Below are 13,610 nucleotides of genomic sequence, written 5' to 3' on the forward strand. Positions count from 1 at the left end.
GCCAGGTCCCCGCTCTCCACTGGGATTCTCTGCCTCTAACCCTATTACGGGGGCTGAGTCACTGGCTTACTGGTGCTCTTCCATTTTGTCCCTAGGAGGGGTGCATCACTTGAGTGGGTTGAGTCACTGATGTGATCTTCCTGTCCGGGTTGGCACCCCCTCAGGTTCGTGCCATGTGTAATAAGATGTCCTGGGCCTGCTGTTTTCGACTCTCTCTCTATCGCACATGCTGTCTCTAACTCTGAATGATCGGCCATAAAATGCCAACTGACATTTACTCCTGAGGTGCTGATCTGTTGCACCCTCTACAACCACTGTGATTATTATTATTATTTGACCCTGCTAGTCATCTATGAACGTTTAAACATCTTGGCCATGTACTGTTATAATCTCCATCTGGCACAGCCAGAAGAGGACTGGCCAACCCTCAGAACCTGGCTCCTCTCTAGGTTTCGTCCTAGGTTCCTGCCTTTCTGGGGAGTTTTTCCTAGCCATCGTGCTTGTTCATTTGCATTGCTTGTTGTTTGGGGTTTTAGGCTGGGTTTCTGTATAGCACTTTGTGACTTCGGCCGATGTAAGAAGGGCTTTATAAATACATTTGATTGATACATATGAATCAGAAATGTATCAAACATGACTGATGATTCAATTTCTTCAGGGAAGCGGTAAGTATCTCAGAATGATATGGAGATCAAGGGGTTAAAAAAATAAGTTAAGAACAAATTCCTTTTTTCAATGACGGCCTAGGAACAGTGTGTTAACTGCCTTGCTCAGTATTAACATCACATGGAACACTTTGTCCTAGGCTGTAATAGCTGTTATAAATAAAGGCTGTAATAGGTGTTTTAACCGAAGGCTGTTCTAGACTGTAATAGCTGTTTTAACTGAAGAATGGGAGAGGAACAGAAGATTCAGAAGACTGCCCTTGGGCTTTTCCCATACAAGGGGATCCACCTGGTCAGAGGGGTGCATCACGTCCAACACCTTGATTCTCTGGAGACATTTGAAATACGGGATGACGACATCGTTGCTGTTACTTACCCACGGTCAGGTAAGACAATGCATCTGACATAGGTTATAGGCCTATACAATACTTACTGTAGTGTGACATATAGGCTCCACTACACAATCTATTGAATTCTGCATGAATTTAGGTATTGTGTTGTGAATGTGCAACATGATCGCACAAATGCTGTGATTGTATTTCTTTAAAAACACAGGAACTACATGGACACAGTATATTTTGTCCCTACTGTATCATGGAGATCAAATGACAGAGGGAAGTACCAAACCAATCCAGGAACTGGTGCCCTTTCTTGAGGAGAACATAATACAAATAGACTACAACAAGCCATCAACAAGAACATTCGCATCTCACTTACATTTGTCCTCGATCCCTCAAGGACTGAGAGAGAAGGGAAAGGCAAGAGAGAGAAAGAGATAACATGCAATGAATGCAAAACAATAACTGCCAGTGAAAGCCATGTTTTGATAATTGTTTAAATAAAACTGTACGCAGACAGAATATATATATATTTTTTAGGTCTTCAGAGACTGACTGTACATTTTTAAAAACCTGGATGCCAACAATGAGATTTGACAGATTATTTAATTTACATCAATTGAATCTACAACGTACTGTATTCGTTTTGTGGTGTTAAAGTTATATTGATGAGGCTGCATTCTAATTGAGTCAGTTGTTTATTAAGGTGATCTACATAGCCAGGAACCCAAAGGATGTTGCCGTGTCCTTATTTCATCTCCAAAATTTCACAAAAGTCCTTAAGAGCGAACCAGACTTTAATACATTTCTGATTCAATTTCTTAAGGGGGAGGGTAAGTATATCTCAGAATTTTAAACACATTATTCACCCATTCGAAACATGTCCAAAGTGTCAATGTGAAATACCCTAATAATGTTTGTTTCTTAGTTCTCGGGGGCTCTTGGTTTGATCATGTTGCTGATTGGTATGCTCACAAAGATGAATTTGACATCCTTTCCCTGACATATGAAGATATGATCAAGGTAAGTTAATTTCCATAATAGATAAGATGACATAACAGTGGATAATATACACTGAGCGGAGAAAACACTAGAAACACCTGCTCTTTCCATGACGTAGACTGACCAGGTAAATCCAGGTGAAAGCTATGGTCCCTTATTGATGTCACTTGTTAAATCTACTTCAATCAGTGTAGATAAAGGGGAGGATACAGGTTAAATTATATTTTTTAAGCCTTGAGACAACTGAGAGATGTATTGTGTATGTGTGACATTTAGAGGGTGAATGGGGAAAGACAAAATATTGAAGTGCCTTTGAACAGGTTATGCCAGGCACACCTCTTTGAACATGTCAAGAACTGTAACGCTGCTGGGTTTTTTATGCTTAACAGTTTCCTGTGTGTAAACAGAATGGTCCACCACCTAAAGGACATCCAGCCAACTTAACACCACCGTAGAATGTTTGACACCTTGTAGTCCATGCCCCGACGAATTGAGTCTGTTCTGAGGGAAAAAGAGATGTGTTCCTAATGTTTTGTACACTCAGTGTATTGCTGAGACTAGTAATCAAATAATAACAATTGTTTTCAGGACACACGAGGTGCAGTTGTCAGGATATCAAACTTCTTGGGTAAAAAGCTAGATGACCAAACCATTGACACAATCGTGGACAAATCCTCCTTCAAGAACATGAAGGAAGACCCACAGGGTAGACGTGATAAACAGTATCCAGCATTTTTTGAAAAAAGTGGATCCTTTATTAGAAAAGGTATGGCATCTATGTTATCCACATTAATAAAGTTTGCGTTAGTCATGAAGTCCATTTCAACTGTTGGTTACAAAATTCAACAAGGAAAATATCACTAAAAATAATGCCCTCAAAATGCTGTCTGTTTTGTCTCTAACCAGGGAAGGTTGGGGACTGGAAGACTATGTTCACTGTGGCCCAGAGTGAGAGGTTTGACCAGATCTACATGGAGAAGATGAAAGACGTGCCTCTTGAATTTGACTGGGAGCTGTGAAAATAAACATGTCCTGGTTACATGATGAAGACCTTCATCAACTTGGCTGAAGATGTCAGCAAATTGATCCAGATCAACAACAAACAGTTTTGTTGTTGATCTGTTGTTGTCAAATTGTGCTTCAGTTGTGCGAATCACTCCAAATATGTCACTTAAACATGTTTTGAATCTAGGCTGACGAGATTGGAGGAAATAGCTGCCCTGCTGCAATGATTGTGAAAATAAACACATGCAATAATTACAAAATATTAAGATGCGCACATAATTCATATCTTCATAAACTGTTACTAAAAAATAATTGATCTCTTATTATGAATCGCCCCATGTTTTGTGGAACTACAGAATGATGATATGGACTACAGTACCCAAAAGGCAATGCTGGTCTTCAGCCTAATTTCGAGACCAATGATTTTGTGGGCTCTTGTCTGTACTGTATTTATTTTGCAAATGTAATCATTCCGGTTGCAATAATGTAGATATGAACGATACTGCATCCTCTTGTGATACCTAGCTATCCGTCCATGATTTAGGCAAAGCAAAGCGACGTTGACATTTTGACAGAGACTGTCCGTCCAGCTAACCGTATCGGCAATGAGGGGTTTGTTTTCCTTAATAACAACAACTAGTTAGCTACAGTAGCTATCCTCCATCGGTGTTGTAGCGAGGAATTATGTTATAACGTTATTTATGTGGCAAACAACACCTGTAAACTGTATGTCAGTCTGTCGAATGAGTTAACAAACTCAACCCTAAACTAAAGCGATTTAACGAGTTAGCTGTAAACATCTGTTTACTTACTTGGTAACTAGAGCTAGCTAGCAAACACTGACAACAAGAAGACAAAAATGTGGCAAAGCGTTGGTCTCACTGTGCTGGTAATTGTGGCCACCCTTGTGTGCGCGTTGCTCTTCATGGTTTTTGGTAAGTAACAAATGTGTTGCAATCGTTATTTTTCAGTTTTCTTGAATGTTGTTTTATTAACGTTACAGAGATTTGACGAGGACTTCTGTCACCGCTTCGAAGTGTATCAGTTAACCGTTAGCTACAGTAGCTAGCTTGCATTGCCATTATAGCGAGCTACTGTACGTATACAACATCATCAAGATCTCATGTTAGCAGCTATCTTTACTTAGGAGCAGTGACTGTGCAAGACCTCAATACACATGTTATTATAGGTTCGTAGTTAGCACCTGTTTGTAGCTAAGCCCCTCATAGCTGTTATGAATTGGTGGAGGTCCTGGGCTGGCGTGGTTACACATGGTCTGAGGTTGTGAGGCCGGTTGGACATACTGCCAAATTCTCTAAAATGACGTTGGAGGCGGTTTATGGTAGGAAATTAACATTAAGTCCTCTGGCAACAGCTCTGGTGGACATTCCTGCAGTCATCATGCCAATTGCACGCTCCCTCAAAACTTGAGAAGTTTCTAACGTTGTGTGGCCTTTTTATTGTCCCCAGCACAAGGTGCACCTGTGTAATGATCATGCTGTTTAATCAGCTTCTTGATATACCACAGCTGTCAGGTGGATGGATTATCTTGGCAAAGGAGAAATGCTCACTAACAGGGATGTAAACAAATTTCAGATTAGTAAGCTTTTTGTACATATAATATTATTTATTTCAGCTCATGAAACATAGGACCAGCACTTTACATGTGTGTTTATTTTTGTTCAGTATTATTTGTTTTGCTGACACTCCATACTGGCTACTTTCACTCCTATTTTAGAGAAGTTTCTGCTTAGAATTTCTGACATTTGGTAGGACATTTTTTATAATTTCTGACATTTGGTAGGACATAATTTCTGACATTTGGTAGGCCATTTGTTTGTCAACTATAGTTGGATAAATTTAGCTTCTCTTCTGTCATAACTTGTTGCCCCAGAAGACTAAATGAAGTAGTTATCACCAGAATAATGTCTTACATCGATAGAATGAATGCATTAGTAATCTAGTTAACACTGGTAAAGTTGTCTGTTTCATTTAGGGACCGGGGAGAAAACACAATAACTCCAAAACAGTGGAAAGATTGGTCCTGTACAGAATGTCCAAATGTCATCAGTTTGACCGGTTTAAGGGAAATGAAAAGCTGACTTCAGTTCATCTTGAGTACATATTTTATGTGGATGAAATACTGTCTACTTGCATAACAGTGTCAAAGATAACACATTATACACATATTCACATTTTCTCAAGAGATGCTGAAAGAAACAAATCAAAATTAACATTTGTTGTATCATTTTACTGCAAGAAATGAATAATTCTGCAGGAGTAAATATTATATTACACTTTTAACCCATATGAACTTAAATGAGGATTCATGGATACTAGTGAGTGGGATATCAAAGGTGCGTGTAAACATCTTATCCTGAATAAGTCCCAAAGCGGGATATGAGCTACTATCCGGAATACTGTGTGCATGTAAACGTGGTCACTGACTCAAATACAACAAGTTCATTATTTGATTCTTACGCACAGTGTGTTCACTTTCTCCTGGATGACCTTTGCTCTGTTTGACCTCTCAGGTTGGTATGTTGTCTGGCAGCTCTTCCTGTCCAAGTTCAAGTTCCTGCGTGAGATGTTGGGCGACACCGGCTCTCCACAGGCCGAGACCCAGCCGTCCGAATCCAGGAGCGAACGTGCCTCTCCTCCACCCCCACGCCAGAGGCCCAAGACTGCCCGCCAGAGGGCTGTTCCTCCTAATAGTACTACATAGATTACCTCACCCATCCGCTGTCTGCCACACCCTGTCCTGTTGTTCACCAAACCAGCCGTCCCACTAGGAAACAGTGGTGGACAAAAACCCCTTTAATAAATTGCATGATTTGGAATGGCATACTACTGCCTCTCCTGATGAAATCCACCCCTCCACTCTGCACTACTAAAGACATCCTCGTTGATGACACTTGACACTCTACATTTCTCTCCTGGACACGTTCTTCTTACTAGACTAGGCACAGCTGCTGATATTATAAAGGGAGAAGCCATCAAATCATGGAACATTCTGTATGCCACTTGTTCATGTTTCAAATATGTATTTTAGCTGTTCACAGTGTAGGTACTGAGCAGCATGTCTGGTCTCTTCACCTGGCCTTCACTGACACTGCAACATGGTCACCTCTAATTGGCTGACGCTGTGACATGGTCAGCTCTGACCGGCTGACACTGCAACATGGTCACCTCTAATTGGCTGACGCTGTGACATGGTCACCTCTAATTGGCTGACGCTGTGACATGGTCAGCTCTGACTGGCTGACACTGTAACACGGTCAGCTCTGACTGGCTGACACTGTAACACGGTCACCTCTGACTGGCTGACGCTGTAACATGGTCAGCTCTGACTGGCTGACGCTGTAACATGGTCAACTCTGACTGGCTGACGCTGTAACATGTTCAGCTCTGATTGGCTGACACTGGAACATGGTCAGCTCTGTGGACTCCCAAGTGGCGCAGCGGTCTAAGGCACTGCATCTCAGTGTTAGCGGCGTCACTACATACCCTGGTTCGATTCCAGGCTGTATCACAACCAGCCGTAATTGAGAGTCCCATAGGGCGGTGCGCAATTGGCCCAGCGTCGTCCGGGTTAGGGTTTGGCCGGGGTAGGCAGTCATTGTAAATAAGAATTTGTTCTTAACTGACTTGCCTAGTTAAATAAAAGATTGGCTGACACTGGAACATGGTCAGCTCTGACTGGCTGACACTGGAACATGGTCAGCTGTGATTGGCTGACACTGGAACATGGTCAGCTCTGACTGGCTGACACTGGAACATGGTCAGCTCTGACTGGCTGACACTGGAACATGGTCAGCTCTGACTGGCTGACACTGGAACATGGTCAGCTGTGATTGGCTGTCATGCTGCTGACACCTGCATTTGGAATCTGTTTCTTTGACAGCTGTGTGTGTGTGTGTGTGTGTGTGTGTGTGTGTGTGTGTGTGTGTGTGTGTGTGTGTGTGTGCGCGTGTGCGTTTTATGAGAGTGTGTTTATTTGAACATATGTGTGTTTGTAGTAAAGCCTATATTCAGACACATAGACAAAGCGTTGTATAAACAGGCTCATTTATCATTTACTTTCACAGACTTTCAAACAATTTGCATAACTGAAAACCGAAGTTCCTCCATGCCAGTAAATTTCACTTTATTTGTAACAAAAGTGCAATGAAAGGAATGTTATTTTTTTAGTTTTGTTATTTTGTTGTTCAGACTACGTACGGAACGGAACGGTTGACTACCCTTAAGACCAAGAGGGTTGTAATAAACACCGTGAAGACAATGTCCAGGGGCTGTGTCTCTCCGAGTAGGACTGCTGATGTAGGATCAGTTTTGCCCTTTAAATCACGTTGAATACAGGTATATGGACAGGGGGAACTGATCCTAGATCAGCACCACTGCTCTGATCCGCTTTATACACAAAGCTCCCTAGGAAGGCAACAAATAGTCTATAGCTCATTGCTCTGGCCAGCTAGCCTCCCCGAGGTGTTAACTGGGGTGTATTCAATAGGAACCAAACGGAAGCAAACAGCTGAAACGGGGTGGACCTAACCTGAACTTGTCCAATAACAAACATTTGTTTTTCGTTGCAAAACACTTTGCTATGGTGTGCACTAATGAATACACCCCAAGGGCTCCAAGCTACAGCTAGCATATTTCCCTTCCCAGTGATGTGTGATCCTAAAACGTCAGCACTCCTACTCTGATATGCTTGACACACATGGCCCCAGAGCTCCCCAGGAAGGCAGTAGAATAGACTAACCGTAGCTCTGGCTCACTGGTTCCCTGTAGAAGTGCTGCCTGGGCTCCAAGCTACAGCTATAGTCGAAGGCCTCCCCAGTAGTCCCATGAGCCTCTGTACCAGTGCCTGTCTAGATGGCATCTAGTTGGTCACATGGCCTGTGATCCAGTTATAAGCCTATAGCTGCACAACATTGTACAAAAACTCAATTCAATTCTATGTGTAATGGTTTTTACATGTGATGCTGGTCAAATTTTAAAGTTTGTTTTTGGCTATTGCTGTAATTTAGCCTCATAATAAATATATTTCTTAAACTCTGTGTAGAAATACATTTCTTTTAAATGTCATTTTTGCAAAGCTGATAACTGGTCATTTTAAGAATCTAACATTGACATAGACAGTTCTTTAGGGAAATTGTAATCATAACATTTTACTGTAGGTTAAATTTGGTTAATGTCACGTCAATGGCTGATAACTTTCTCAGTGTGTTTATTGTGTCTTACACATCTACAGCCTGAATTCTGACACTATGTCCCTCATTCTTTTGAAAGTCAGCCTTCGTTTAACCCCATAGATTTACACATTGTGGTTTTCATGTCATATCTGCTTACAGGGACTGAACAACAGGAGGCAGTATTGTCCAGCATTGTAGAACAATGGAGTAAATCAGTCTTCAAAGAGTTTGAAACCAGCCAGTTTTAATTTTGGATGTCGCTGTATTTCAAGTGTATCAAGCTAAACTTTTGCTGTGTGATGTTGAAAAAAAGCTTTCTGTCATTGTGAATGATTTGTATGAGCAGCCTTGACAGTTAAATGGGCTGAAATGACTCAGATACTCAACTACAATAAAGTACAACATTGAAATCCCAGACATCCAGCCGTTTCATCCCTCCACATCCAACTGATGCTTCTAATTCCAAAACAACACTGAAGTAAATATACTCTCACACTTTAACAGAAATGCTAATGAAGGCTGTTTATATCCTCTCACAGTGTGTTTTGGGAGCTACTGTGCTGTCTGCAGCTGGGCCGTTTTTTTAAAGCGCAGCGAGAGCCCATGCTGAGCAACAGCAAAAAAGCTGTAATTTCAGAGCCTGCAAATACTTCGCAGGAAATGATTGTGGTAAGCCAAGGAAATTACATAGACTCTCGACTCTCTCTACATATAAATCTCTCTGTCACTCCCCCATGTGCTTGACTTTAGCATTGCACATAATTTCCACGTAACCCTATCAGTCCTGAGACCCCAGTAAAAATCGGCTTTTCATTTAAACAGTTGCATTAATGAGTTTTATTAACAAATGTAAAAAAAATAAATAGAAAGTCAAATCAGATAAAAATACATTTATATGAATGCCGTGAGTACAGAAATTGTTTACATGTGCAAGTACAAAAACATGTTACATGTTCGTGTGAGTCTCAGCTTTTCATAAATCGCTTTTAATAGTTTGTAGCTCAGACCATTCTGCCTCTACAGATGTTTTTGGAAGAAGACCCCGGCCACGGGCCCCTTCCGGGACCTGCCCTCGTCTCACAAACACTGCTCTAGCTCAGCCCCTGTTAATCACGCAGACTAATGGTTGGTGTCAGCGGATGCAGAATAAATAGACGAATCCAAACACACAATGTTTAAAAGGGATTAAAATTCCTAAATCACACCGGCGCGACGGTGGGTTTTATTGGGTTTACTGACTTTGTCGTGATTCTACACTCAACAGCCAGGTGAACATAGTAGCTGACTTGGTTGGCTGTTGACCAGCTACCCTGTACATCCAGCCAAACACCTGTTTGGAGTTTCCTGTCAGGACTAGACAGTGTCTCATTGAGGAGCACAGACAACTGCCCAGGGGACAGCAGAGCACAGCTTAATCTATCTGCCTTTCAGAGCACCTAGCCTGCCTGCGTGACCTGCTGTTGTTCCTACACTGTGTGTTAGCGGTGAGCCAGAGGTGAGTTGTTTGGCAAGCTGCCTTCTCCCCCCTCACATCCCACAGACAGACAGGAGCTGCTGTTTCTTTCATTCACCCCCTTAGGTGAGTTCAGTGTGTCCCTAATGGCACCCTATTCCCTGTATAGTGCAGTACTTTGGGCTCTATTCAAAAGTAGTGCACTATATAGGAAATAGGGTGCCATTTGGTTCAAAAGTAGTGCACTATATAGGGAATAGGGTGCCATTTGGTTCAAAAGTAGTGCCCTATATAGGGAATAGGGTGCCAATTGGTTCAAAAGTAGTGCACTATATAGGGAATAGGGTGCCATTTGGGATGTCTCCCAGGACGTAGAGCCACAGCACCGAACTCCAGTCCTGAAATAGCTCATTGATTCATCAAGCTCTTTCCAGTCTCCAGGTCTGCAGGTTAACTCAGCCAAGGATCGTTTCTTTCTCTTGTTTCTGAGCCGGCGACGCGATTTTCCTGGATGCCATTTTTATCTGAGGATAAATCAGAGCAGAATCTTGTCAGCCAGGACCTGAGACTTACTTGGGGGAATGACACATCCTCCTGATTTACCGTGTTAGTCGACAGCCTGGGTTAAATGAAAACCTTCTAAAAGCCATTCCAGAGCAGATTCCTTTTCTCTTCTCGTCCCCTGGGATAACAGTGAATGATGGAATGGAGTGGGTGATTAAACCACTGATGGCTTGTTAGGAGCAAGGCTATGTGTTCAGAGCCCTTGAATGAGGTTTTCTGATGGGGTTGGTAGTAGGCTCAGAGAGTATCTAGTCAGGGGTATGGGCATCTCCTTCACAGCCCTTTACCAGTCCCTTATCGCTACAGACCCACCTCGCCACAGGGACAACCTATATATAAGGTATATTTCAGTCAGGCTGGAATGAAAAGGAGGGACAGAAGGAGGGTAGAGGGAAACAAAATACTGGTTGTTTTGAGTTGTATTTTAGAGGGGTAATCAGTAGTTGCTATGTGCATTGTAGGACTTACAACTGAATGAAATGTACCCATTGATTATTGAAGAATATAACTTATAAATGCTCATGAGCTTAGTTCAATTGTCGTACCCCATCACAACCCAAAATATAATATTGTTTTACTCCAATGTTGGTAAACAAAGTAAAGGTGAAAAAACACTATATGTTAAACACTATATCAAAACATGGTTAACTATAATGCTGACCCCATCCACTGTTATGCGTAAACAACTACGTTCTGACCCCATCCGCTGTTATGACAGACGAAAGGAGAGAATGCTATTGCAAGGATGTTCCACAGGCTCACTATAGATAGTTCCCAGATCAGTAGGACGTGTTAAGTCCCCCTGTAACCCCTAACCCACGCCATAAAGGATGTTCCACAGGCTCACTAAAGATAGTTCCCAGATCAGTAGGACGTGTTAAGTCCCCCTGTAACCCCTAACCCACGCCATAAAGGATGTTCCTCAGGCTAACTAAAGATAGTTCCCAGATCAGTAGGACGTGTTAAGTCCCCCTGTAACCCCTAACCCACGCCATAAAGGATGTTCCACAGGCTCACTAAAGATAGTTCCCAGATCAGTAGGACGTGTTAAGTCCCCCTATAACCCCTAACCCACGCCATAAAGGATGTTCCTCAGGCTCACTAAAGATAGTTCCCAGATCAGTAGGATGTGTTAAGTCCCCCTGTAACCCCTAACCCACGCCATAAAGGATGTTCCACAGGCTCACTAAAGATAGTTCCCAGATCAGTAGGACGTGTTAAGTCCCCCTGTAACCCCTAACCCACGCCATAAAGGATGTTCCACAGGCTCACTAAAGATAGTTCCCAGATCAGTAGGACGTGTTAAGTCCCCCTGTAACCCCTAACCCACGCCATAAAGGATGTTCCACAGGCTCACTAAAGATAGTTCCCAGATCAGTAGGACGTGTTAAGTCCCCCTGTAACCCCTAACCCACGCCATAAAGGATGTTCCTCAGGCTACTACCCACCACTGCGACCTGTATGCTCTCGTTGGCTGGCCTTCGCTTCATAATCGTCGCCAAACACATTGGCTCCAGGTCATCTACAAGACCCTGCTAGGTAAAGTCCCCCCTTATCTCCGCTCACTGGTCACTATAGCAGCACCCACCTGTAGCACGCGCTCCAGCAGGTATATCTCTCTGGTCACCCCTAAAGCCAACTCCTCCTTTGGTCGTCTCTCCTTCCAGTTCTCTGCTGCCAATGACTGGAACGAACTACAAAAATCTCTGAAACTGGAAACACTTATCTCCCTCACTAGCTTTAAGCACCAGCTGTCAGAGCAGCTCACAGATCACTGCACCTGTACATAGCCCATCTATAATTTAGCCCAAACTACTACCTCTTCCCCTACTGTATTTATTTATTTTGCTCCTTTGCACCATATTATTTATATTTGAACTTTGAACTTTCTTCAAACTACAAATCTACCATTCCAGTGTTTTTTTCTTGCTATACTTTATTTACTTTGCCACCATGGCATTTTTTGCCTTTACCTCCCTTATCTCACATCATTTGCTCACATTGTATATAGTCTTATTTTTTTTTTTTCTACTGCATCATTGATTGTATGTTGTTTTACTCCATGTGTAACTCTGTGTTTTTGTATGTTGTCGAACTGCTTTGCTTTATCTTGGCCAGGTCGCAATTGTAAATGAGAACTTGTTCTCAACTTGCCTACCTGGTTAAATAAAGGTGAAATAAAATAAATAAATAAAAATCAGTAGGACGTGTTAAGTCCCCCTGTAACCCCTAACCCACGCCATAAAGGATGTTCCACAGGCTAACTAAAGATAGTTCCCAGATCAGTAGGACGTGTTAAGTCCCCCTGTAACCCCTAACCCACGCCATAAAGGATGTTCCACAGGCTCACTAAAGATAGTTCCCAGATCAGTAGGACGTGTTAAGTCCCCCTGTAACCCCTAACCCACGCCATAAAGGATGTTCCACAGGCTAACTAAAGATAGTTCCCAGATCAGTAGGACGTGTTAAGTCCCCCTGTAACCCCTAACCCACGCCATAAAGGATGTTCCACAGGCTCACTAAGGCTGAACATTTGGCATGGATGGGCACCTTTCCACTGGCCCTGCCCCACTTACCGTGAAATCCTTTTATACCCGTCTTTCACCGTCCCCTCTGAGGCTTAGATGGTATCCTCATTGAATATGACATGGAATGGAAAATATCATGTGAGTGTAAAGGACGTCACGCTGCTTAGTGAGTACCGCTTCCTCCTGATTCGACCCAGGACCTCTGCCTTGCTAGCACACGTGACCACCCTCCTGAAACATCTTACCAGTCGACGCCACGTGAAAAGCTAATTATTCACTGGCTCGATGCCATGCTACCTGAGGATCCGAGAGGATAAAAGAGAAGAGACGACTTATCTTGATGTTAACATATGATCTGCCATATCAGTTATGATGTTAACATATGATCTGCCATATCAGGTATGATGTTAACATATGATCTGCTACATCATAACATGAGCTGTTCACCATCCGGTCATGTAATATCCATTTAATTTATTTCAAATAACTACACCCAGGTCTGGGTGAATGTGAACAATGAATACCAGGCTTTGGCTGTGAGTTTCAGTGTTGTTGCCAATATTGTGTACAAGGCCAGCCATTCAGGTCTCTAGTTACTGTTATCCAGGCAAACATGTCCGACAGTTGTGTGTGTGTGTGTGTGCAATAACATAAGTGAGATTTAACAAGGCGTGGTTATGTCATGTCATGTGCAGTGTCTGAAAACAAAGTGGCGCTCACTAGTCTTCTAGCAGTTAACACACTTCATAAAAAAAGGCACAGTCATATGGGTAAGAACAGTCCTTTACTTTGTCTGTTGAGAGCCCTACCCCCTTTCAATAAAAGAGTGCGACATCAAACGATTTGCACAAAGCACTGAC

General features: G+C 42.6%; 2 protein-coding genes across 2 annotated transcripts; both read left to right on the forward strand.

Moving 5' to 3' along the window:
- Positions 1-762: 762 nt before the first annotated feature.
- Positions 763-3,273, forward strand: LOC115174090 (amine sulfotransferase-like). The gene is made up of 6 exons (XM_029732763.1): positions 763-1,051; positions 1,221-1,423; positions 1,710-1,836; positions 1,932-2,026; positions 2,594-2,771; positions 2,912-3,273. The coding sequence occupies exons 1-6, from the start codon at positions 892-894 to the stop codon at positions 3,022-3,024; spliced, it is 876 nt and encodes a 291-aa protein (XP_029588623.1). The 5' UTR covers positions 763-891; the 3' UTR covers positions 3,025-3,273.
- A 110-nt stretch (positions 3,274-3,383) lies between these two features.
- LOC115174092 (small integral membrane protein 13) lies at positions 3,384-6,570 on the forward strand. Its single transcript, XM_029732766.1, has 2 exons — positions 3,384-3,945; positions 5,545-6,570. The coding sequence occupies exons 1-2, from the start codon at positions 3,870-3,872 to the stop codon at positions 5,733-5,735; spliced, it is 267 nt and encodes an 88-aa protein (XP_029588626.1). The 5' UTR covers positions 3,384-3,869; the 3' UTR covers positions 5,736-6,570.
- The last annotated feature ends 7,040 nt before the right edge of the window (positions 6,571-13,610 follow it).

Source organism: Salmo trutta, chromosome 34 (genome assembly GCF_901001165.1).
Source record: "Salmo trutta chromosome 34, fSalTru1.1, whole genome shotgun sequence".
Lineage (NCBI taxonomy): Eukaryota > Metazoa > Chordata > Actinopteri > Salmoniformes > Salmonidae > Salmo > Salmo trutta.